Source organism: Lynx canadensis, chromosome E2 (genome assembly GCF_007474595.2).
Source record: "Lynx canadensis isolate LIC74 chromosome E2, mLynCan4.pri.v2, whole genome shotgun sequence".
Taxonomy (NCBI): domain Eukaryota; kingdom Metazoa; phylum Chordata; class Mammalia; order Carnivora; family Felidae; genus Lynx; species Lynx canadensis.
The window spans coordinates 26,596,686-26,622,482 of NC_044317.1; the positions used below are offsets into that span (position 1 = coordinate 26,596,686).

General features: G+C 52.6%; 1 protein-coding gene across 3 annotated transcripts in view; it reads right to left on the reverse strand.

Moving 5' to 3' along the window:
- The window catches only part of NDRG4 (NDRG family member 4), a 43,715-nt gene extending 28,896 nt beyond the window's left edge, over positions 1-14,819 (reverse strand). Inside the window, exon 1 of one of the 3 annotated variants that reach the window (XM_030299144.1) lies at positions 14,757-14,819. Coding sequence is in view for 2 of the 3 variants with exons in the window: in XM_030299139.2 (XP_030154999.1) it covers positions 14,169-14,205 (37 nt within the window). In the remaining variant the exon portion in view is untranslated. Of the gene's footprint in view, positions 1-14,168; positions 14,282-14,756 lie in introns of those variants that run through there. The other 2 variants (XM_030299139.2, XM_030299140.2) reach the window with 2 other exon arrangements.
- Positions 14,820-25,797: the final 10,978 nt, after the last annotated feature.

The window sequence follows — 25,797 nt, forward strand, 5'->3', positions numbered from 1 at the left end:
AGACAAGGCGGGAGGGCATGTGACGCATGTCCAAGCCTGTGCACCCAAACACCTTTCCACCCCCGCATGGCCAGCACCATGGTTTGAAAAGAATCCCCAGAAACTGGGACCCCAGAAATGAGGAACTCAATTTCCAAATGCACTAAGTAGGGGTTTGGAGGCTTAACCGTAGCTAGCCCCTTCTATCCCTCTCCCTGTCCCCATCCTGACCTCAAAAGGCTGGGACAGCACTGGGGGTGGAGCCGGGATGGGGACTGGACCTTCCCTTGGCATCCCCATTTCACAGATGAGAAAAAAAAATGAAGGTGCAAGGCGGGAGTGATGGTGCAGCCCTCCCCTCCCCCCATGGCAAATCCCAGAAGGGAACCCAGAGCTGTGCTCTAAAACCCACACTCCAGGGGCGCCTGCGATTAAGTGATTTCGGCTCAGGTCATGATCTCACTGCTGTGGGATGGATCCCCTGCGTCAGGCTCTGTGTTTGGTGTGGAGCCTGCTTGGGATTCTCTCTTTCCCTCTCTCTCTCTCTGTCCCTCTCCCCCACTTGTGTGCTCTCTCAAAAAATAAAATAAAACAAAATAAAAAAAATTGCTTAAAAAATAAAAACCCCCACACTCCATGTGTATTCTGCCTCCCACACTAGATACCCAACAGGAGGCTACGGGGGATATGATTTTTTTTCTGGTCCAGCCTCCACTTCCTCTCTCTAGTTATGGCCCCTTGATTCATGCTCAGCCTGAACTAGACCAGTTCTCCTGATTTTCCTGATTTAGGCCTATGAATTCCCATCTCCCCACAACCACCGCCACCCTGACAACACACACACACACACACACACACACACACACACATTCACTCACTCACCCTTCCAGCACATTCCACCGTGCTTAAGGCAGCCATGTGGGGATCCTGACCCTTACAGCTAATGGCCCCAGCTGACCCTGTGAGCCCATTCTACCCACAGGAAGCACATGCCTTTGTTCATGCTGCTCCCTCTACCCAGAATGCCCTTCCCCATTGCATCCCTACATCATAACAAAACGGATCATTAGTATTTTCTGCTGGCACTTAGTATGTTTTTGTTGAATGAGATGAATGAGTGAATGATTCTTCTCTTAGACTTCAAAGTACCAAAAGACTGATGGCATTCAGTGTCGGTGAGGTTGTGGGGAAGCGGCAGAGTTTCACCTACCGTTGGCTGGACTGCAGAGGTTCCACTTTATTTGGAGGGCAACTCGGTAGTTTGTAAAAATGCAAAGGCCTGTCAACTCTGCAATTGTCTTGAGGTCTCTATCCCGATAGCAGGATACACCATGAGGCAGTGTGTGCAAAGAGGCACTGTTTGGAAGAGTAAAATAAGTGGAAACAACCCAAATGAATGTCAGGAGAATGGAACATCTACACCTGGAGCACCACAAGGGACCTACCTAATTGTGTTTGAAAATACTATTTTATTTACTTTTTATTTTTTTAGAGAGACAGAGAGAGAGAGCACACGAGGTGGGGGGGAGAGGGGCAGATGTAGAGAGAATCTTAAGCAGGCTGTGTGCATGGATGCAGGGCTTGATCTCACAACCCCGGATGACCCTGGGATCAGGACCTGGGCTGAAATCGAGTAGGCTCAACCTACTGATCAGTTGAATCTGTAGAATGCCCCTCAGTTTGGGTTTGTCTGTTGTTTTCTTTCTTTCTTAACGTTCATTTATTTTTGAGAGAGAGCACGTGCGGGAGAGGGACAGGAAGAGAGGCGGGCAGAGGACTCGAGGTGAGCTGAGTGCTGACAGCAGAGAGCCTGATGTGGGGCTCAAACTCACACACCACAAGATGGTGACCTGAGCTGAAATTAGACACTTAACCGACGGAGCCACACATGTGCCCTGGTTTGTCTGTTGTTTTCTTTATGATTAGACGGAGGTTATGCATTTTTGGCAGGAATAGAAGAGATGCCACGTGCCCTTCTCACCACACCCTATCAGGAAGTAGGGGCAGTCAGTCTGTCTTATTGCTAGGGACACTGACCTTGATCACTTGACTAAGGTGGTGTCTGCAGGTTTCTCCAGTGTAAAGTTATTATTTTTCTCTTTATAATTAAGAAGTATCTTGTGGGAAGATATTTTGAGATTATGCAACTTCCTGTTTCTCGTCATATGTTCCCCACTAACCGTAGCAACCATTGATGACTTCTGCCTACAGTTGTTATTGTGTTTTCTTAATGACACTTTTCTATTTCCACCATCCCTTCTACATTTATTAATTGGAGTTCTTCTGTAAGAAAGAGCTGTCCTTTCTCCTCCAATTACTTATTTATCCAATTACTTATTTACATTACTATGGACTTATGCATAGTTATTCTAGTCAATGGGTTATAATCCAATCATCATTTCATTGTTTACACCGGGTCAGATTTGGTCACTGGGGGTTCCTCCAAGCTGGGTCCTCTGAGTTGAGTTCTTTTACCACACACCCATTATGTTTTGAGTAGTTTCAAGTTTCCTGGTTCCTTATGATGTTCTAAACTCATCTCATATTTTCTCTGCCTGAATCCTGGAATCAACCATTCCTCCAGAGAGCCCAGTTTCTTCATATTGCAGAATGCTATTTAGAAACCAAGATTTGGAGACACCTGGCTGGTTCAGTCGGTGGACCACGTGACTCTTTGACCACGGGGTTGTGAGTTCAAACCCCACACTGGGTGTAGAAATTGTTTAAAAATAAAAACTTAAAAAAAAAAAAAAAGGAAACCAAGATTTGGGCACTAGTGTGCTCATTGCCACTGGGGTTCCATTGTTCCAGGCTGTCTTAACAAGCAGAGTTAGGATATGTAGGTAAGTATGCTAACACACTCTTGTATATCTAGCCATCTGTGTGTGTGTATAAATCTGAAATTAAGGGGCATCTGGGTGGCTCAGTCGGTTAAGAGTTCAACTCTTGGTTTCGGCTCAGATCATGATCTCACAGTTCGTGAGTTCATGCCCCGCGTCGGGCTCTCTTCCGATGGTGCAGAGCCTGCTTGGGATTCTCTGTCTCCGTCTCTGTCTGCCCCTCCCCACTTGCACTCTCTCTCAAAACAAATTAACTTAAAAAATAAATAAATAGATGAAATATATACTGACACCTTTAATTCTATTTTTAAAATAAATTTTTCATTAATTTATTTTTTTTAAGTAGGATCCACACCCAACGTGGGGCTTGAAGTCATGTCCCTGAGATTAACATTCACATGCTCCACCGACTAAGCCAGCCACGCACCCCAACACAAGTTTTTTTCTACTTCTCCCCCTTTCTTTGTTATTTTTTCTGCCATAATAAGAAACCTGGCTCTCACTATCCATAATAGTTTCACTTATTTGCTCATTACTGGTATATACACACAAAGTAATTTCAGAACTGCTACTCACATAATGAGTTCTTACTCTTCAGAACTTTTGTACTTACTTTAGCTAGTTTTTTGTACTTTACCCTTTTATTTTATTATGAAAAAAATGTTTAATCTTTATTTTTGAGAGAGAGAGAGAGAGAGAGAGAGAGAGAGAGAGAAAGAGAGCGCGAGGGCGGGGGGAAGGGCAGCGAGAGAGGGAAACACAGAATCCAAAGCAGGCTCCAGGCTCTGAGCTGTAAGCACAGAGCCCGATGTGGGGCTCGAACTCATGAACAGAGAGATCCTGACCTGAGCTGAAGTCAGACACTCAACTGACTGAGCCACCGAGGCACCCCTATACTTCACTCTTTTAGACCCAGATTTTTAAGAGCATCTATCACTCTTGTAAATTAAAAAGGAAACTACACGTGAAATAAATGGTTTAAAGTCTTCCTAAAACTTCTCCGCACCCAGGGTCGATGTCCCTGAGTCACTGTCTTGAAATTATGGTTGCCTGCGTGCTTATCCTCTGACATCAGGAATGCTGGTGGTGTGGCATTTCCCACTGGGGCTCTGCTGCTGTCTCCAGGATTTCCCTCCCCACCACAGATTCTGAGGTGCACGAGACAGCGAGGACAGCACCGCTGAGCCCATCTCCCCAACACAGACTGCATTTTAGACATGAGAGGGTACAAAAAAGATGTGCGTCTCAGAGTTGCCATAACACAGCTCTTTCATAAAATTTCCTTCTATGGAGGCTGAGCACCAATGTGGGAGCTCTGTTTCTTTGCACAACATGGCCCCAAGAATTAAACACAGACCAAGGAGACACACAACTAGAACTCCAATAACATTCCATGTGGGCAGCTACGGTAAGGAACCAGTAAAAGTGCCACTGTAGCAAGGACTGTTAATTGTCCCCCAATATCTGTTCTCTCCTTCTTCCTTAATAATAGATCCCTACATTTTTAAGTCTCTATCTATCTATCTATCTACCCATCTATTTAAAGTAAGCTCTACGCCCAAAGTGGGGCTTGAACTCATGATCCTGAGATCAAGAGCCACATGCTCTACCAACTGAGCCAGCCAGGCACCCCTGGATCCCTACATTTTATTTTATTTTAATTAATTTATTTATTTTTGAAAGAGACAGAGTGGGGAGGGGTGGAAGGAGAGGGAGAGAGAATCTCAAGCAGACCCCCCTCTCGGCACAGAGTCTGACACAGGGCTTGATCTCTTGATCATGAGGGCAAGACCTGAGCTAAAATCAAGAGTCTGATTCTCAACTGACTGAGCCACCCAGGCACCCCTAGATCCCTACATTTTAGACAGGCAGGTAGATAATGGCAATAAAACTTATTATGACCATGTGACAACATTCTTCCAGTAAGATGTAAATGGAAGCATGTGACTTTAAAGGGAGGAGACATGCTATTCTTTAATCCATCTTCCTTCCTGCACATAGATGTGCAGGTGGGGGCCTGAACAGCCATTTTGTTTATTTATTTATTTATTTTTGAGAGAGAGAGAGAGAGAGAGAGGGAGGGAGAGACAGAGTGTGAGCGGGGGAGGGGCAGAGGGAGAGGGAGACACTGAATGTGAAGCAGACTCTAGGCTCCGAGCTGTCAGCATAGAGCCTGATGCAGGGTTTGAAGTCGTGAACCACGAGGTCATGACCTGAGCCAAAGTCAGATGCTTAACCTCCTGAGCCATCCAGGTGCCCCTGAACAGCCATTTTGGGCCCTGGGGTAGGATACTAAGGAGTCTAGGTACCTGAGAATCATGAAGCCATGATTTAGGATGGCCTATCTTCAGACTCTGTTTATAAAGAAGGGAAGTACACTTTTATCTTGTTTAATCTATTAGTATCTTGGGGTTTTCTGTCCCATACTGTTGAAATGTATCTAAATGTGGGGCATTTTTCTTGGAGGCCCACCCTAACATGCTGAAGAGGCAGAAAGCCAAGGGAAAGGAAAGGGCTTGCCCAAGGGAAACCAGGGGAATGCTAGAGCTCGGCCAGAACTTGCAGCTTCCTCTCTCCAGTGGGTGGTATACTCCATGAAGCAATGCTCTCCGCTACCTCTTCAACGGAGCCAGCCCCTTCTCACTCAGCCCTCACAGGTGCACAGTAACCTTGCTGATATGGGTAACGGTGACCTACCTAAAAAGTTGAAAAGCCCACTGTGGCAGTTTAATTTTTTTTATTTTTTGCTACAGATTCTCAAGTTTCTTTAACACTGGTGCTTCAGTTCAGCTGTGTATCTGCCTCATTTGGCAGATTTCCCAGAAACAAAGATATACTTGTCCTGGATCTGTATGCAAGATCCAAAGAGGTAAGCTAAGGCAGCAAGCCTCGTCCAGCTCACAAGTCTGCAATATGGTCCGAATTAGAGAATAGGAGGGAGCAACTTTCTTACGGGGTATTTTTTCACAGGAAGCCCCTGTGAAATGCCTAACGTATTAGTGTTTTCGGGAACAACATTCACCTAGGAGAGAAGGACTCACACCAAGCAACTCCCAGAGTCTTCCTGCTTCAAACACAATGTCTACAGAAGGGAGCCCTGTGTCAGGACTCACTCAACACCCAGGTCTTTCCTACTTGTAATGGCACCTGGTTTCCTTTTATGAAACATTACCTGCCCCCCCCCCCCCCATTCCCAATCCATGTGGTTCAGGCAGAGATAACCACACTCCCAGGCGTGGCCAGGTGGCTCAGGTGAAAATCCATTCATTCATTCATTCATTTACTCACTAGATATTGACTGAGCACCTACTATGTGCCAGGCACTGTTCCAGGCACCAGAGACAAGATACTATTATAGACAAAATGTCCTTCCTTTGGGGAACTTTCTAGGGGAGGAGATAAACATCAACAAGTCTGAGTTAATCTATGGTGTGTCAGACATGCCAAGGTCAATAGAGGAAGCAGTGTCAGAGAAGGGGGTAGACAGCCTGAAACAGGGCGCACGGAGGTGAGGGAGAGGGCTCTGGGGACGTGCAGGAGCACTGAGGCCAGAGACAAGGGCAGAGGCTGTGAGGCAGGCATTTGTCTGGCACGTTCAGGGGAGCTGGGGAGTGGGTGGGTGGGGAAGGACCTGGGGACAAAGACGTCAGGGCAGAAGCATCAGATCATGTTGTGCCTTGAAGGTTGTTAGGAAAACTCTGGTTTTCCTCCGAGTGAGTTGTGCTGGAGGGTTCTGAGCAGAGGGGTGATGTGAGAGGATTTCCATCTTAAAGACTCCCTCCACCTGCTCTGGGGGGAACAGACGTGGGGGCGGGAATAGGGAGAACAGTTGCAATGACTTGGAAGAGACCTGATGGCTAGTGGAGGTGGAGAAGCGCTCAGGTTCTGGCATGTCCTGATGGCAGAACCAGTGGGAGCTGTCGGCCATCGATGTGGGGCATGAGGGAGGGACAAGAGTCAAGCATGACTTGGGTTTTGCTCTGAGCCATTGTGAGGAGAGAGCTGGGAAGCTCTCTTAAGGCAGGTTTAGCCTTGAGCAGACAGAGAAGCCAATGGCTGGGCTGCTGACATCACCACAGAGGCAGTGCCCAAACTCGTGAGACCGGATGGGGCCAGCCAGGGGGTGAGTGAGGACAGAGATGTCCAGGGCTGGAGCCCAGAGAAAGGAGAGGAGGGGAAAGTAGCGGCAAGGTGGGAGTGAGTGAGTGGAAACCAGGGGGACACCGCACAGGGTGTGGCCTCGGAGGGTGCAGGGAGGGCCTCGGGCTCCCGTCAGGACCAGGCCTTTGCTGGCATCCTTGGGGACGCTCTTCGCTGGGGTTATGGGGAGGATGGTCTGTGAGCCAGCAGCCAACTCGCCATCGAGAGGCAGGGCCTGACTTAGAACCAAAACAACCCAAAGACCCGAACAGGTAGGAGTGGGGGAGAGAGAGACAGAGTCTGGTGGCCCCGTGTGCCCTACATCCATATGCCACAGTTGCCCCACAGTGTCCTTATTTGTCACCCTAGGCTCAGTTTCTGCAATCAGGAGACCTGACAGAAGGCCCGAGGTCTTTTCTTCCACTTGGCCCAGCACCCACCCATCCACCCTGCAATCACATAGGGGCAGCCAGGCCTGGGTGTGGGGTCAGAGGGCTCATGGGCTGGAGGGCAGGACTTGCCCACCACACCCAAAAGGCAACATCACAGTCCACTCAAGCTGCCTAGGGCTTTTCCAACCCGGAACATCTCAGGGCCTGCAGTCCTCCTGGATGACCACTTCGGATCGCGAGGGACCTCGGGGCCACCCCCGACCACTACGTCCTCCACCCTGACCAAGTGGGCCGAGTTCTCAGTGAATACTCTGGAGCTGGCCTGGGCTTTGGGAGCAGTGAGCTCAGAGCTCTTACTCTCAGCACGAGGAAAGGCAGGTGTATGGCTCAGGGTGGGGCGGACAGGATTCTCCAGGGAACTTGATGGAGAGTCAGCAGCTTCCCCGTTCCACCCCCAGGCCCCTGGGCCCCAACAGGACATCTCTCCTCCTAAATACCAGCATGGAAAAGACTGCTAAAAGCTACTTCTGGCACCCACAAGCCTGGCCCCTGGAGTAGGCTGTCAGGAAACTGTCTCAGGTGCACAGGATATGATCCTGGCTACAAACCTCAGACGTGGCTATGGAATGCCCACCCCCAGCCCTGTGTAGGGAGATGACATCCCAGAAATATGCCCTGTGTCCTGTCCACCTCACCTGCCTAAGACAGGGCGCACCACCAGGCACGCAGCATCTGTCCTGCCACGCCTCTCCCAAAAGGTGAACTGGAAAAGCACGTAAGTCCTCAGAAGTGTTTGTTATGGGGCTTGTAATCGTTCTGGCTGGAGTGTACGTTTCATCTGTGGCTTGGGGTTTCGGGCACTGGAGGATGAATGCAACGAGAGCTCCTCTGTCACCACACAGAGACCAGCTTTGCACCCATGCTCCTGTGACGCTCTCCTACTCAGAAAACAGCACCGCAGGGCTCTCAGTTGACCCTCAAGAGGTCAGGGCGCCAGGGTGGCTCAGTTTTATGAGCATCCGACTTCAGCTCAAGTCATGATCTCACAGCCTGTGAGTTCGAGCCCTGCGACAGGCTCTGTGCTGACAGCTTGGAGCCCAGAGCCTGCTTCAGATTCTGTGTCTCCCTCTCTCTCTCTGTGCCTCCCCCACTCGTGCTCGTGCTTGCGCTCTCTCTCTGAATAAATAAATAAACAAAACATTTAAAAAAAGAAAAGGAAAAAAAAAAGACTACCCTGTGGACTCGGCCAGGTTCAGCCTGAGGTCACATGGCCAGGGCAGGTCAGATCCAGCTTTCTAGACTCCAACCCCACAGTCTGACCACCACCCTGTGCTGCCGGCTGGCGCAGGGGCCGAGGCCCTGGGTCTGATGTGCACACCCCAGGACTGGTTTTCCTGGGTGTCACAAATCACCACAACCTCAGCGGCTTCAAACAAGGCCTATCGTTGTCTCATCGTCTTGGAGGTCAGAAGTCCAAACTCCACGGCACTGGGCGGCAGTGAAGGTTTTGGCAGGACCACTCTTCCTTCCTACGCAGATCCGAGGGGAGAATCTCTTCTCCTGCACTTTCCAGGTTTAGAACTGTGCTCCTTGCACTGCTTGGCTCCTGGCCGGTCCTCCATCATTAAGGCCAGCGGTGTGGAGAAAGTGAAGCATCTTGATGCAGGGCATTCCATTGCCTTCTCCCGGGCTCTGGGGTCAAGTATCCCTCTGCCTCCCCCCTCGTAAGGATACATGTGCTTGCATTCAGGGCCCCCCTGGCTAATCCAGGACAAAGACCCCATCTCACGTGCTTTACCTTAATCACACCTGCGGTCTCTTGTCATCTAACACTTCTAGGTTCTAGTGCTTAGGATCTGAATATCTTTGGGAGCCGTTATTCAGCCTAGTGCACACACACACCCCCATGGTCTTGCAGCCCTACGTTTGTCAGAACTGTTCACTGTGCCCCTGAACACTTCCTCTTCCCTATGGAAAGCCAACTTCAACATCCACTGCTCTGCCCTCAAGCTTTCCAAGAACACACCGCTTCCAAAGCACTGGGCTTCGGCTCTTCCTCAGGGCTCCCGCCGGCTTGATTGCATCAGAACCCCAGCACTCAGCACTTCTCTGCGTCTGGTCCTTCTTAGTTTTTAAAAACTGAACTTGAATTTCATGTAACACACATTCACTGAGAAAAGTCAGAGAAGCAGAAGAGAGAACAGAAGTAAAAAGCACATACAATCCTACTCATCGGAGGAAACCACTGTTAAGATTTCTACTTAGGTTCTTTCATCTTTTTTCACTGCTGATCTACATACTGAAAAAGGCTTTTTTCTTTCTGAAAACAAAAAAACAGTTTTGAGACATACTTTTGGACTCTGGAGCCAGATATCCTGGTTCACATTCCAGCTAGGCACTTAACATCTGTGTGACCTTCAGAAAGTTACTTAACTTCTCTGTGCCTTAGTACGCCTTATCTATAAAAAGGAGGAAATAATAGCGGGTCCCTCCTAGGGTTGCTGGGATGAGTTAATACATAGAAAGCACTCAGAACTGTGCCTGGCACACGGCAAATGCCACACAAGTGTGATGTCACCACTTATTATTACATGTATAAGGGAGTGTCTGTCCGGATGAGTAAATAACCTGTGATGGCATAATTTGCAGCTGTTGGGGTTCCCTAGTATGATGGCACCCGCATTTATTTAACGTTCTCTGCTGTTAGGCATTCAGATTGCTCCAGTTTATTTTTTTTTTCTATAAACAACTATGGGATAAACACCCTTGAACAAACACCTCTGCACACATCTTTATTTGTTCCTAAAAATTCAACTGCTGAGTCACAGATCACACATATTTTTAAACTTCTGATACAGCATTGCCAACCTGCCCTTCATAAAAGCTGTGCCAGTTGCCCTCCGCATGGACAGTGAGGACAGCACGCCTGTCTCCGCACGCCCCACCCTCACCTGTGGCTGGGGGCCCACCTGCGTACCCCTCCCCTCTTCAGACCACGCCCCCTCATTTGCATGCCCCGCCCACACTGCAGCACACCGGTGAAGCAGTGGAGTTTGCTGAAATGGATGAACTGGAAATGAGGATTTGGGATCCTATTTTCAGCCTGCTGGGATAAATCTGTGCTTCTCATTTTCCCCCACATGTAAAATGTGGGTCAACACACCTGCCAAGAATCAAACACTATTTAAAGGTAGTCTATGAAATTGTGTGGGACTACATATTCCATGCATTCAAATGACACCAAAATTCCAGACAGAACAGGCAAAAAGTTTTGCTTTTTAATCACACATTGAGTGTATTTTTAAAACATTTCCAACATCCAACATCAGGGCTCCCAAGGGACCATATCAGAGCCCCAAATCTGCCACTTTAGAGCTCCCTCAGGACTCCAAACCATCTTGGAGACATATTGTTTGAGTGCAAATGCACATAAGCCATCACTTGCCTGTTTCCAAGTAGACTAATGTCCCACTTTCCCACATCATACTAAGAAATAAAAAAAACCACTCAGCTACAAAAGGCACCAAGAGTCTGTCCTCTGAAGACTGCAGCAAGCTTGTGGGGGCACATGGGGGGCCATGTGCTGGGGTCCTCCCAGTGCTGCTGAGGTAGGGCCCTTATTCCCATTTTACTGATCAGGAGACGGAGGCTCAGAGTAATTACAAATTTGCTCAGGAGCTGAGAAACAGAGAGGAGACTGTTCTGGTTCCCAAATCCCTGCCCTCCTTATACTGCAAGACTCAGAGAGTCTGGAAAATGCTGGCTGCCATATGCATCAGTTACCTGTGAAACTTCCTAGAACAGCCCCTACCACCTGCTTCTTCTCTCTGCAACAAAAAGACATGCTCCGACTGGGCACAACAACTCATAGACATCCTTCCAGCCCCACAGGTGAGGGGCACCTGGCCTTCCCCACCTGATGTCAGAGGTGTGATGTCAGGCCAGTAGGGCCCAACTCTAGGTGTCATGCCCCATTTGTCCCACATGACGGGAAACTGAGGTCTCAGCAGAGTCCCCCAGGAGCACATTGCAGGGAGATCTGGATTGTGTGGAGAACCCAGAGAAGGAACTGGAACATTTCAGAAGAGGAGCAAAGGGGAAGGGGGAGACCCTAGGACACTGAGGAGGTAGTTGGGGACAAAAGCCCTACAACTGAGATTTGCTGACTGTCTGCCTGACACTGCACTCAGCACTGACACACACTCTCACAGCTAATTGCTGAAGCACACAACCAGGTAAGTACCATGATGATCCCATTTTACAGATGGGAAAAAGAAGTGAACAGCTTGAAGACTGGCCTGAAGCCAGGCAGTTAGAACACACGGGATGGTTCAGGACCTGGGTTTGAAACTGAGCTCCACCTTTTCCCAGCTGCATGAAGAAGTGACTAACCTCACTGGGAAAAGGGGCATGATGATAAAAGGGGAGAATGTGAAAACTGTAAACAGCTACAGAAGTAGGATTTTAGCAAAGAGGTTCAATGGAACAATTCACTAATGCTGACGCAGGGGGCAGGGAGTTACGGGCCTCTAAGGAATCCTCCCAGAGACACAACTGAGCCTGGACTCAAACAACGATTGAGCATTTGCTATATGCCACCACAATCTACTTGGAACCACACTGACCTTGACCTGCTCATCATCCAGCAGGGGAGACAGGTCAGAATCTCACAGATGCATGTGAGCAGGGATAAGGTGGGGTTAGGGCAGAGCCAAACTCTCTAGTGGCCAACCAGCCATGGTAGGTGGAAGTTCTCCATGACAAGGAACTTTCCAGAAGGGAGATGAAGCCCAAGAGGTGCCCACCAGGGCTAGCCCCCTCACCGGTGCTATCTCAGTGAGCCTCATGCCAACTCTCAGAGGGAGGGGTCAACAGTTTCATCTCTAAGAGGAGAAAACAAGCCAGAGAGGTTAAGCAAGCTGTCTGAAATCACACAGCTGGTCAGCAGAAGGGCTGGGATTTGAACCCTTATCTGTGGGACAAGGAGGAGGACAGGATGGAGTTGGGAGGAAGGTCACAAAGACCACCAGGCAGAGGCTAAAGGGATGCACCATCTCCCAGGGCCTGGTGAGAGGTGCAAGGTGGGGGGGGCCTGTGACCCACAACAGTGCCCTAGGGGCTCCTGTTCAGCCTGGCCAGGGGCTTAGAGAGTCCACCAGAACCAGGTAAGCCTGTCTGGTGAGGGAGGCGGGTCCCTGACCCCTGTACCCAGGAGATAAGGGCACATTGCCCTGGGACCCCAAAGCTGCACCCCCATTGGAGCCCCCACGAATGCCTCCCAAGAGCATTCTTCCTCCAGGGCCTTCTGGGGCCAAAGAGGAGAAGGGGAGGATCCAGAAGTTCTGCCCTGTGAGCAGGGCTCCCAACACCCACGGGGTTGTAAAAACTTTCCCTCAAGGGCATTAACTAGTGCAGTGGCCTTGAAGTCAGGTGGGCCAGCCTGCCTCAAGTGAGCTCTACAAGGAAAAGCTGGTAAGGGATTGGAGGGAGGGCCAGCCCCACGGCTCATCCAACTAAGACCTGGCACTTCTGAGCACCTGGCCAGGTTTTCCAGGGCTTCGGAACAGCCCCCTCTTCCTTGTTTGTGAGCTTGCCAGGAGCCAAGAGACAGCAGCTGCAGGTAACTTAACTCTCACTCACAGCCTGAAACCTCACCAGACCTCCCCTCGCAGCTCCAGGCCCTCCAGCCTCTGCACCACTCGCAGGGCCTATACGTAAGCTGGTCCCTCCCTCCATTAGCCTGCGATGCCACGTCTCTCTCCATTAATAGAAATTCTGTCTTTTAGGGTCCAGTTCCAACACTGCCATGTGTTCAAATCTCTCTGCTCCCCTCCAGCGCCCTCAGACTCCAACCTGTTTCCTGAACGCACCCCCACACTGCTGCCTGCTTCCCTGTCTTGTAACAGAGTTCCTGTGCTCTGTTCTCTGGCACCAGACAGTAAGGTCCTTGAGGTCAGAAACCAAAGTCTTCCAGGTGCCCGACTCCACACATGGCCCCAGGACACACTGATTGAGCACCTTCACCACCCAGGCCCGGGGGAGATGGTGGCCCTGGGTGTTTCCCTTTCCTAGCCCCTTCCACCTGCCTGAGTCTCTCCACACAACCTCAGGAGTGGGAGAGCTCTCCCACCTTTCAGACACTGGGTCTCCTGTCCTTGCTCTTTCCTCCCCCTCTTCTGGGCATACCCAGTGTCCTCTGCTGATCTCCAGCCACAGCACCCTGGATGTGGTTTCCAGCAGGGTGTCTGGCCGCTTCTCCAGAGGAGCCTCAAGGCTGAGAGTCCCCAGTCAGCAGGGTCCCATCTGGTTGCCCACTTCACAGACCACTTGGCCTGTACTCCCAGCAAGAAACTTCTAGGGAGAGGCGCTCAGATTGTTACGGGGAGCAGGAAATAAAAGGCCTATGGCAGGGGTCCTGTTGGGAGCCCAGGGAGCTCCTTCTTTACTGGGGGACGGCGACACTGACTGGAGGGCAAGGGCGCTGAAATCCCTTCCGATGGCCTGGCTACAGCTCGGCTAGTCGGAGACTCCAAGGGGCCGCTCCCCTGACCCGCTCTCCCTACTGCGGGACGCCAGCACCGCGGACTGGAGCAGGGCCGGGCGGGACACAGCCCCACGTCCTCTCTCGGAACGGTGCTCCGCGCAGGAACAGAGAGCGCACAAGCTCGAAATTCGCTAGCATCCGCACCCCCTCCTCCAGCGCGAACCCGAGCCGCCCCAAACCCCGGCCAGCGCGCCGGTCTCCCGCTCCAACTCGGAAAGTAGCGGGCGGCGAGGGCCGCGCCCAGGGGCGGCGGAGGAGAAGGGCCGGCGGTACCTGTCAGCAGTTCGATCTTGTGTCCCAGCACCTTCATCTCCGCGCTGCGGCGTCGGGGAGCGAGCTCGGCCGAGCCGGGAGAGGAGCGCGGGAGGCGAGGAGCGAAGCAGCAGGAGAGCCAGGAGCCTGGCAGGCGGAGCTGCCGGGAGCCAGGAGCGCTCTCGCCGCCCCCCTCGCCGTTCTCCCCCCCTCCAAAACCGGTTAAAAAAATCCACCAATTGCACGACCGCGCACCCCTAAAAGGCGCGCGCCGCCACCTGGTCGGGGTGATCTCCGGGAGGCGGAGGGAGCGCGCGGGCTGGGTGCGGGTGACACTCCCGGCGGCGGCGGGAGGGGGGGGCCCGGCGCCTGTCGCCCGAACAAAGAGGCCTTGCCGCCCGCGCCTACCCCACCGCGACGCCCGGGGAGGTCCCCGCGTCCGGCTGGGAGGGGGTACCGCCCTCGTAAGCCAAATGTGGCCCCAGAGAGAGGGCGCGCGGTTCGCCGAGTCTCGGGTCGCGAGGGGAGGCGGAGCAGGGGTGGCGGGCTGGCCGCAGCCGCAACGGCGGGGGGAGATGGGGAGAAAGACCGAGGGCGCCGCCGACTCACCGAGGGTGATGTGAACGAGACAGACGCGCAGGCGGGGAGCCGGGCCTCGGCGCCGCCGTCGCCAACGCGCGGGTGCAGGTGCGGGCAGCCGGGAGCCCCTCCACCTCGCTGCCGCTGCCGGGGGCGGAGGCTGGGCTGGGGGCGGTGCGCCGCGGGGGGCGTGCCCACGTGGGTGTGGTGGGCGTGGGCGCTCCGCCGGCCGGCTGGGCCCCGCAGGCTGGCTGCAGCGGAGACGTCCCGGGCGCTCGGCTTCCCCCTCCGGCTACGGCGGGAGCGCCCGGCCGGTGGGTGGGCCGGCGGGCGAGCGGACGCCGCGGCACCCGAGCCTAGCCGAGACCCCCTGTGGACCCGCACGCTTCTAGCCTCTCGCAGGCGTCCGGGGAAAAGGTCAACCGCGTTCGACCTGGCGGGGTGCGGCGGAAGGCCCCTACCCTCCCGCGCCCCCTGCAGCCTCGCGGCGTCGGGTTCCCGGGGAGGGGGCGGCCTCTGCCTCCCTCTTTGTTCAGATTCCCGAGGGGAACCCCAGCGGTTGGGGACAGCGGCCTCCTCCGCCCCCGCCGCTCGCCCCCGCCCCACCCCGCCGCCGCCAGGGACCTGTTCGGGAAAAGCCCAGGGGGGTCGGAAAGAACCAGGTGCTCACGGGTCCTTGGAACCCAGTCCAGTTTTCAGACCCCCAGGGTTTCCTTGGGAGCTGGTGGGGGAGTAATGGTCTCCAGACAAAGGTGTTCTGGGCCGTCAGGGTCCCGCCCAGAGTGTCCCTGCTTTCAATTCACCCTTCATCATCTGAGCGGGAAGGGGATCTGGCACACCCTTGTGTTGCTCAGGCTCTCTCTGGTCTGGCTCAGGGACGTTGCTCTCACCTGTCACCCCAAATGAAGCAGCGCTAAAGTCCCTAGATGGAGTCCTATAGGGAGAAATCTGATGACCTGGAAAAATTTACTTGGGCAAGACAGTTCAAAACAGTGCTTCCGGAGACGAGTTCTATTGAGGGCCTGCCAGTGACCTTGGTCAGGGATCTGCCTCTCCCAGATTCCAGCCTCTTTTGTGCAGAGTGAATGAGTTGGACCAGTCATCTGAGAGGTCCCACTGGGTGGGAGTTCAGGTGGATCCTGCAGCACCTCCTCCCCTTTGTCTGGTTTGTGGTAAGGTTCTGGCTGTCCCTTAGCTCCACGCTGTGGTGGAGGCTGCCATGCCATTGAATGAACTGACTCACTGGTCTTGAGGAAGCTAGTAAGATTTGGTGGCCCCAGATGGGGTTGCGTGCTCCTGCTCGGGGTACAGTATATAAACCACATGGGAGGTAGCAAGCTTGGCTTCTCCTTACAGCTCTGGGGCTCACCTTGGGGAAGTCCCTTTCACTTTCCACCTTTGTAAAAGGGATGGGGGAGGCCAGTGGTGACAGAGTGAACCCCTGTGTCCAAAACATCCAGGAGACTGTGGTTCTTACGTGTACACGTCTGGAGTCAGTCCTCAAGAGCACAGGCTGGTTCTACAATTTCCCGGCTGTGTGAGGTCCAGCAAGTTACTCACCCTCCCTGAGCCTCCATGCCATACCCTGAAATTGGGATGATGACCCCTCAGAGGGTTCTTGTAAGAATTAAATGACGGAACGTAAAGAAAATGCTTAGCATAGTGTCAGACACATGGTTTAAGTGTTCACTAAATAGTTGCTATTGTTATTGATGATTAAATTGTTATGCCTGTGTTAGGGATTCAGGCTTCCCTGAGTTCTACCCTTTTCAATAAGGTCTGTCTGATGACAGACCTAGTCACGGAACAAAACTAATTGTTGGTTTTCTAGTAACGTAGTTCATGAGGCCTAGCCTGTTCTGAATTCCCGGGCGGGGGGGGGGGGAGGGGAATACAGGCCCCAGGAGGATGTTAGGGCTGCCAAACAAAAGTTTTGACACTGTGACATGTCTGTGTGCAGAATGGTATCTACGATGGCCTTGAACTGATGTGCACAATCCACGAGGCTCAGATAATTCCCAAACCCCAAGTGAGCATTTGGGGGGGTCAGGTTGCAGATTTGAACCTGTGAAAGTGGACACTTAATAGCTGGTGAAGGAATGTAAGAACACCCACCCCCCACCCCTGAGGATGGGGGACTTTTGCACCCAGCACAGGTGCTTAGGGAATAAGCAGGCAGAGGGGGCCCTCGCCCCTTCTGGAGGAGACGGTCAGTCATGCCAGGAAAAGAGGAGTCCCTGCTGAGTCAGCAGAACAAGTTCTCAGTCCCTTCTGCTCCTAGGCTCTCTTCATCTTTAACACCCGCGCAGGAGGCATGATGTTTGAGGACAGGCTGGATGGCAGGGCTTTGAACAGAGGAAAATGGAGCACGGCAGAGGGCCAAGCTGTTGGCTGGAACTGGGGGTCTCTAAAAGGCACCCCAGCCTGGCTCCTAATTACCTGAAAGATGCTGCCTAAGTCGCTGCCTTTGCTGGGCTTCCCCTTTGCTGTTTGTCAAATGGGCAGGAGCCTGGCCCACACCACCATTGGAGATGAGACGCAGCCTTTCTGAAGACCTCTCTGAGCCTTCGTTTGCCCCTCTGGAAGTTCAGGCTAATGCAGCAGCCTGGCGGTTGCAGGAAACAGAGACCGACTCTGGCTAGCTGAAGCGAAAAAGGGCTTTGTTACGAGGAGGGCGGGCAGCTCTCTGGGTCTCAGGATCCGGGCCCAACACTGCAGTGCTGGTCTGGTGTCAAAACCACCACGGACGCTGTAGCTGGCACCAGGGGCAAGGACACGGGACACTGCCATGCCTCGGGACCACGGCTGCCTCTGAAGTCTGAGTTGCTGCTGCTGCTGCCGAGTCCTTGCCAGGATGGACTCTGTGTGCCCTTGGCTCCCTCCCTCGTGCCACTAGTTTCTCATTCACAGTCAAGAACGGGCATGTCTGATTGGAGGTGCCCGGGTCGGGTAATCTGCCAAAGCTGCAAGGGAGGCTGGGAAAAGATGTGTTCGGTTCCTCTAGGAGGAGGTGGGCTCTGTCTCGTAGGAAGGGCGACTCAGATGCTGGTGGTCAAAACGGTGGCAGTGCCCACAACAGTGGGCTCGTGAAGCTGCTCTGAGATGCACACGAGGGCACTGACCTTGGAGCCTGGTGTGGAACGCACCACCCCTGGTCACTGAGATTCCCAGCCAGCTGCAAGTCTACAGTGTCGACGGGTGGTTCTTCTGCATATTCCAGTCTTTGATTTTTCAGCAGGTGAAAGACAAAAGGACCTTGAAAACAGTATGGCTTTCTGCCCTTCCAGATGCAGAGGAAGCTCGGGTCCCGTTGCCAGGAGGACAGGTGACTGGGTTTTTCCATTGTGGTGATGAATTGGGCTGAGTCACCATTCCTCTCCGGGCCCCTCGTGACCATGACTGGAGCGAGTATAAAGAACTAGCAGGTGGGGTTGGAGGTGCAGACGGGCCTGGGGCCACGGAAGCTTGCTCTCCTAGCAGGGGAGGGTGAGGCAGGGACCGTCCCCCACTCCCCACGCACTAGTCATGAGTTACAGGGCCTCAGGGAGAGAAGTGTGGATCCTTTTTCTTCTGTTAAAGGATTGGTTGAGTGCCTCTTTGGTGCCAGACCTCGTGTTGTGGGGTGCAATGGAGAACCAGAGTTGATGAGGGCTTGATTGACCTTGCTAAGGTTTATGCACTAAAGGAGGAAACCAGCTCAGAGTTCCATAATCTAGGTACTGGGCAGGCTGGTAAAATGTGTAATTGAAGTTACCATGCAGTAGGGTGGGGCCCTGGAGGGGTCAGCAAGGGCTTCCTGGAGGAAGAGGCATCTGAGCCTGCAGAGAGATGGAAAGTCAGCAGATGGAGATGAGAAAGTGGGTGATGGGGGAAGATACCATCCAACCATCATACACTGGGTCAGCCAGGCCTTTTGCAAAGCTCAGGGGGGCACAGAGCTAAACACAAGGCAGCCGTGCCCCTGCCAGGAGCTCCTGAATGGAAGTGGAGAATGCCATGCGTGTGTGTATGAGCAGATGGTAAAGAAGCTGGAGCAATGAAGTGGGCAAGGGTGAGCTTCTGGCCTCAGCCTGGCTCTGGAATTTCACCAGGCACCAGGTTAGCTGCTCCCCACTCCTGGGCCACCCTGGACCACTTGCTGGCAATGTTGCCACCCCCTTTCTCCCATGTGTGCAAAGACCCTCTCCTGCGGGGCCAGCCGTTGCTCTCCAGGCAACTCCAGACACCCTACCATCTCCTCCCCCCTCCCACAAGGCAGCAGAACCCCCTCCAGGTCCCTTTGAAAATGACCCTCCACCTCCCCCTGAAAGTTTTACCAGATACACGGAGCCAAGTTTGTGCAGAGTCAAGACAAGGGATGGATCTGGTAATATTTTTTAAGAATTCCAGTAGTCATATATAATCAATGCAGAAAACTTGTAAGATACAGAAGGAAAAAATAAAAATTTCTCATAATTCCATTGTCTAAAGATTACCAGTGTTAAGGTGTTAACATTCTGGGGGGTATATCCTTCAGCACTTTATGTATGTGTGTGTGTGTGTTTCCCCCCAAAGAATCATACTGCACGTATTTTTGGTGATCTTTTTTCCACTTGCTGGTAAATCATGAACATTTACCCTGATAAAAGTTATTCTTCTACAGTGTGATTACATTAGCCACACTGTCTTTATTGTGTGAATGCTTCATTATTTTCTTGGCCAGTCTCACCTGCCAGGCATTCCAAGTTTTCATTATTGGAAACAATATTGCAAGCAGTCCACCCAAAGACGCTGCTTTGCCCACATCTCTTGGATGACCTCCTAAGACCACTCTGCAGCCTCCCTTTGCCTGGCTGCTTGGTCTCTGACTTCTGTCAGTGCCAGCTCATCCATCCTCAGAAAGAGGCCAATGCCTGCTTCAAAGCCCTGATTGTCTTTGCACCTATGCAGGTGCTTGGGGGACTCCTGGGGAAGGAGTGAAGTGGCTGCCAGGACTCAGCTTCCCCATGGAGCCAATATCATTTTAAAGCCTGAGGTCTGGATCTCGTAGTTGTACGATGTTGCCATCGGGGAGCACTGAGTGAAGGGCACACAGGACCTTTTCTTTGCAACTTCCTGTACTTGTCTGCAACTTCCTATAAATCTATAATCATTTCAAATAGCAAGCTAAGAAAAAGAAAACGACTGAGGCAGGTCTGAGGGTAAGCTATCTTGCCTGTCTCTGGAACTAAAGTTTTTATGTTCAAACTTTGGGACAAGGACCAGAGCTAAGTTTGGCTTAGCTGAACTTGCCTCAGTTTTCCCCAAGGGTGGGAATTGTTCTACAGAAAGGCAGTCCTGTGGAGGGAGGAGGGTGGCCCTCCAGGCTGTCCTCTATCCTAACTCTCCTGCTGGCTCTGGCATGTGCTATCCAGCTCCAGTGGGGGGGGGGGGGGGAGGGAGACCCGAGGGGCAGGAATAAGGTACAGCTTCCCCTGGGGGTTCCAGGGAGCTCCCAGGTACACAGAAATCTGGCAGGAAGCAGACAAAAGCTGACATTCTCTCTCTGGAGGACAGCAAAGCCATTTTCCTTCCCAAACAGAACACATGTTTCTGGAATGTCTGGAGGAGCCTCTGTCCGAAAGTTCTGGGGAGAAACAGCCCCCTTTCTGCAGTGTCGTTGTCCCAGGCCGACCCAAGCTTGAGCTAGACTGAGCATGTGCCGCTCCGGGGAGGACTTGGCCCGGTGGCCACCACCTGGGGGGCCGCTCTCCCCTCTCCAGGCCACAGTGTCCCCGCAGAGACCCCAGTACCACAACGACAGGGTTAGGTTGAATCAGAAGTTCCGACCAGATTTCCAGATACTAGAAACCGAGGCCGGTTCAGCTAAGCCAAACTTAGCATCCTTGAAGATGCTGTGTCAGGGGTCCCCAAGGCCACCCTCAAGCTCAGTGATTTGCTAGGAGAACTCACAGTGCTCTCAGAAAAGCCATCGCCCTCCCAGTGACTTTATTTTAATGAAAAGACATAGAGCAAACTCAGTAAAGAGAAAAGATGCACGAGCAGAGGCCAGAGACACCAGGCACAGGCTTCCAGGCACACCTCCCACCCGCGGCGGGTGGAGTCACATGGGGACACGCTGAATTCTTCCAGCACCAACGTACCAACCAGTGGCGCTCACCTGAGACCTGGTGTCCTGTTTGTACTGGGCGTCAGTCGTGTAAGAATGCATCAGCAGTGTCGCTGCCTTAGCTCAGTCCCCAGGCCCCACGAGGTCCACTGATCCACTGATACAGCAGGGCCTGGGCCTCAGGCATTCCAAAACAAGCATTCTCCATAGGTCCTATTGTTACTGCCAACTATCTGGCCAAACTGATACAGTGTGGCCCAAGGCCTCAGACATAACAGAAGCCGCTAATTGGCAGGATCTTCCAAAGGCTCAGAGGTTATCTCCCAGGAGAGGTCAAGGGCCTGTCCTTTCTTTGTAAAGTGCGGGATTTAAGCAACCTAAGCCTGCTGAGTTAAACCCCTATTGCACCGACGCCAGTCATTTATTCTGCCACATGTCCACACAAGCCATCATCTATTTTCAACCTGATTTCATAAAAGAAAGGAAGTTTAACTTCAAGGTAGGCTGACTATCATGATTTGATACGGCTCAGTGCTCCCCAAGAGAAAACAGTTGGCCCAATTCTGCTGGGTTTGAAGGTGCAGTAAGGGGCCAGGAGCCACTGCCATATACCGGGAACCTTCCACGTGCATTTTTCTTTTGGTCCGTTCAGCTGTGTCCCCAGGTAAGGAACGGATGAGCTGAGAGGCTCCCTCTGGCTCCTATACTGGCTCTAGATCGGAGGTCCCTGCTCTTGGGAAAGGCCAGGCCCTGCTGAGGGGGGGAGGGCACAGTCTGGGGCCCTCCCGTAAGTGTCCAAGCCACTGTGTCTTTTTGTTCTCTTGGGCCTGCTGCTATTGCAACTCATCCTGGGACCCTGGCCCCTTCCCTGGCCTTCACCCCGGGGTCTGGTCCCCTAAGTCAAGTCTAGGGCAGACCAGCTATCCTTCAAAGGCTCTGCCTCATCCCGTTTTCCTCTGTCCAGCCTCCGTGCATGGAGCTGAGCCATCAAAGCCTAGGCTGCTGGCCTGTGTGGCCCTCCTGATGAGGAGTCAGACAACCCTGGATTCTACCATCTAATACCTCCATGAACTCAGTCAAGTTTCCTAAACTTAAAGAGTTTCTGGGGTGCCTGGGTGGCTCAGTCGGTTAAGCCTCCGACTTCGACTCAGGTCATGATCTCGCAGTTTGGGAGTTCGGGCCCTGCGTCGGCCTCTGTGCTGACAGCTCAGAGCCTGAAGCCTCCTTCGCATTCTGTGTGTGTGTGTGTGTGTGTGTGTGTGTGTGTGTGTGTGTGCGCGCGCGCGCGTCTCTCTCTCTCTCTGCCCCTCCCTCCCCCTCAAAAATAAAGTAAAACATTAAAAAAATTTTTGATAAAAAAAAAAAGTTTCCTCCCTTCTCAAATGGGTCTAATGATAAAGCTGTGAGGAGTTAGGGAGCTGATAACTGAAGAGGCCCCAGCCCAGGGCTCGGCACCTGGTCAGGGCCCATTGGTTAGTGGCTGTTAGGACAATGAATTTTGTGGCTCCAGGCACAAAGTGTGGGGCCAGTGGGATGCTTATGATGAGGGAAGTAGGGACAGTGACACATGCAGCCACCTTGGAGCTGGATGCTAAGAAGCCAGGGGCTCCCTATGGCTTCTGGGCCTCTGGGGAGAAGCACAACTCATATACATACACAGAAGAAAAAGACCTGGTATGGTGTCAGGGTATCATGAGGATTGAGGGGCCTGTTCACCACAGGGCCTTTGCACGTGCATCCTCTCTACCTGGGGACCCTTCCTTTCACTTCCTACACTTCCTCTGGCTAATCCTGCTTATCCCTGGGGTGTCAATTTAGATCTCACCTGATTTACTGATTCCCTGACTCCCCTCCTCTGTGTGCCCATCATGCCACATGCTTAATAATAAAATCCCCAGTATTAATAGTCTACCGTTTATTATACCCTTACTGTGTGCCACACATAGTGCTAGAAGTACACTTACATATGCTATCTCGTTTGATTCTCCCACCATTTGGAGAGAGAGCTGCCACTTTATGTTTCTGAGATCAGACAAGATCCAGCGTGTTCAGGGTGGCATGGCATATTTTTCTGATTTTACAGATAAAGAAACAGGTTTAGAGGAGCAAAAGTAATTGGCTCCACCACCTTCCCTTAACCCTGTAAAGTAGTGCCTGTGTGCAGGTCCCTCTGAGGGCTGGACTGTGTCTTGTTGGCCGTTCAGCCTCAGCATCCGGCGCCGGGCCTCGTCCTCAGGATGGAGCCCTCCACCAGTATTTGCTGAAGAACTAAGTGAGTGGGGGCTTATAAAGTACCCGCACGGCGCTGGGCTCACCACATGCTGGGACCTGCGGCAGGCAGAATCGTGCCTCCCCCCAGATACGTCTGCGTCCTAATCCCCGGAACCTGTGAACATGACACGTTACTTGGCAGAGGAGAACGAAGGCAGCAGATGGAATGAAGGTTGCTCATCAGCTGACAGTAACCCAGGGAGATTATTCTGCATTTCTGGGTGGGCCCAGTGTAAATGCAAGGGTCCTTAAAAGTGGACGAGAGGCAGGAGAGAGCCAGAGAGGGTTGTAGGAGACGGACATGGCTTGCCAGCATTGCTGCTTTTGAAGATGAAGGCCATGGGCCAGGAAAAGCAGATGGTCTCTAGAAGCTGGAAGAAGCAAGGAAGTGGATTCTCCCTGAGAGGCTCCAAAAGGAAGGCAGCCTTGAGGACTCCTTGATTTTAGCCCCATGAGACCCATTCCAGATTTCAGACCTCGAGCTCCACGAGAAAATAAATTTATGTGGCATTAAGCCGCTAAGGCAGTCATTGTTCACAGCAGCAATCAAAACCCAGCACAGGGCCTCCCGATGCCGAGGACCACACCTAGTGGTCACTTATTAAATGACCGTTGAATGGAATTGGATTATTACTGTAAGCACGCCACTTTCTATCAGTAAAGACACACGGATAAAAGTGCTTTTTTATTACATCAGAGGTCTCATTGGGAAGTCTTAAGTCTCAAGGTGGGTTAGAGTTTGATCCTGAGACAAAGCCATTGGCTCAGCAGGTTGGGTGGGGTGGGGCCACAGACGGGACACAAGTGGCCTTCTAAGGGAACAGGGCCACTGGGTGGCAAGTGAGCACCGATGCTGGGCGGGAAGAACCAGCATCCTGGACCACCCACTGCCGTCTCTGGGCACTGCACCTGCTGCCTCCATAATCCTCAGGGACACCACACACCGCTGGGCAGGGTCCTGTGCGCCCCCCCTCCACACACTCACATCAGCTCAGCAGCCCTGTCTTAGTCATCTCCAGTCACTATCATAAAATATTGCAAACTGGGTGTGTTGTCTACACTTCTGGAGGCTGGAGGTCTGAGCAGGGTGCCAGCCTGGTCAGGGTCTGGTGAGGGCCTCTCCAGGGTTGCAGAGAGCTGTTTGCTCACGTGGTAAAAAGCAGAGAGCTCTCTGGGGTCTCTTTTATAAGGGCACTAACCCCGCTTATGAGGACTCCACCCTCATGACCTCACCACCTCCTAAAGGCCCCCCCTCCTAATACCATCACCTTGGGGATTAGAATTTACACATGCATGGAGGGCGGGTACACAGTCTGTAACAAGCTCTACGTGCGAGGGCTGTGCCGGTGCCAGTGGGCCAGAGGAGGGAACAGCCAGCCCTTGCACACTTCACTGCGCTGGGCACGGTTCCATGTGCTGAGTATCCTTAACCCCTTCTGTCCTCCAATAGCTCCATGTAGTGGGTGCTATCATCAGGTCCATTTCACAGATTAGGAAGCTGAGGCCTGGAAGGTAAAGTCGCTTGCCCATTCCACAGCCAGTGATTGGGACTGAACAAAGGCAGTGGGGCTTCAGAGTCTCTTCTCACCCACTGCGATCCTCTGCCTCTCTAGGTGGTATAATGACTAAAAGCAGTAACGCCACCTCACACTGGGAGAAGACCTTTCTGTTCACACACATTCTCTCGCCATCCTCCCAGCGGCTGCTCATTATGATTAGTGCCCCCGGCTTACATTCTGGGAAACAGAGATCATGAGGAGGAGGCACCCAGCCATTCAAGGCCAGGGTGGGATTCCTTCCCCTGTCTCCTGACTCCAAGTCCAGAATCTTTCTTCCACCAGCTGCCCCCTTCCTTACCCTGATGCATAATTTATGACCTATTACTCACCTCCTGCAGGCGCCCAGATGCTGCCTGCCGGAGCTGTGACCTCACTGTGTCCCCTGGAGAGGACCGAGGGCAACTCTTTCCCTCATCCTCGCTCTCTTCTCTCCCTTCCCCCATGCAGTTTCTCTGGATCTCAGCAGGATCCTGGTGTGTGGCACAGCCCGTCCCCTCTTCCCACCCACGAGAACCACCTTGTGAGCAGTTTCCTCTCTGCCAAGCCAGCCGACACTTTCGGCAAGCTCCCAGCCTCTGAGCAAAGCAGCGGCAGCAGCTGAGGCCAAACTCACCATCCCCCCCAGCTTGGCCAGGGGACGTGCACTGGCGGCTGGTGTGTGTACGTTATATATGGGGGGGGGGGGGGGGGGGGAGAAAGCACTCAGAGTTGAACACGTTTGAGTCACTTCTGGTGTCGCAGAAAGTGCAACGAGCAAGGATCATTTTCCTCTTCCTTCTCACTGTGGGGACCGGGAAGAGGTGCTCAGGTCTAGGGTTAAGGTTGGGGGCAAGACCCTTCCAGGCCGCTGGAGCCCAGTTTGGAGCCTGTGACATTAAGCAAGTTGCTTCATTTCTCTGCACACAATTTTCCTCAGGAACTACTTCGCTGGATCCTTACAGGGTTAAAAGAGACAATCCCTGTAAAGCAATCAGTGGAGAGTCTAAGGGGCAGTAGATGTTGATCAGTGCTTTTTGATGAGGCACCACACCGGTGCCTCCCTGTAGCAAGGAAGGAGGGGTTTGGATCTCAAACTCTTGGGAGGAAGGGCACCTGGAAGAACGGAGGAGCCAAGGGTTCCACAGGCCAAATGGTTGGCATCTAGACAGCAGCA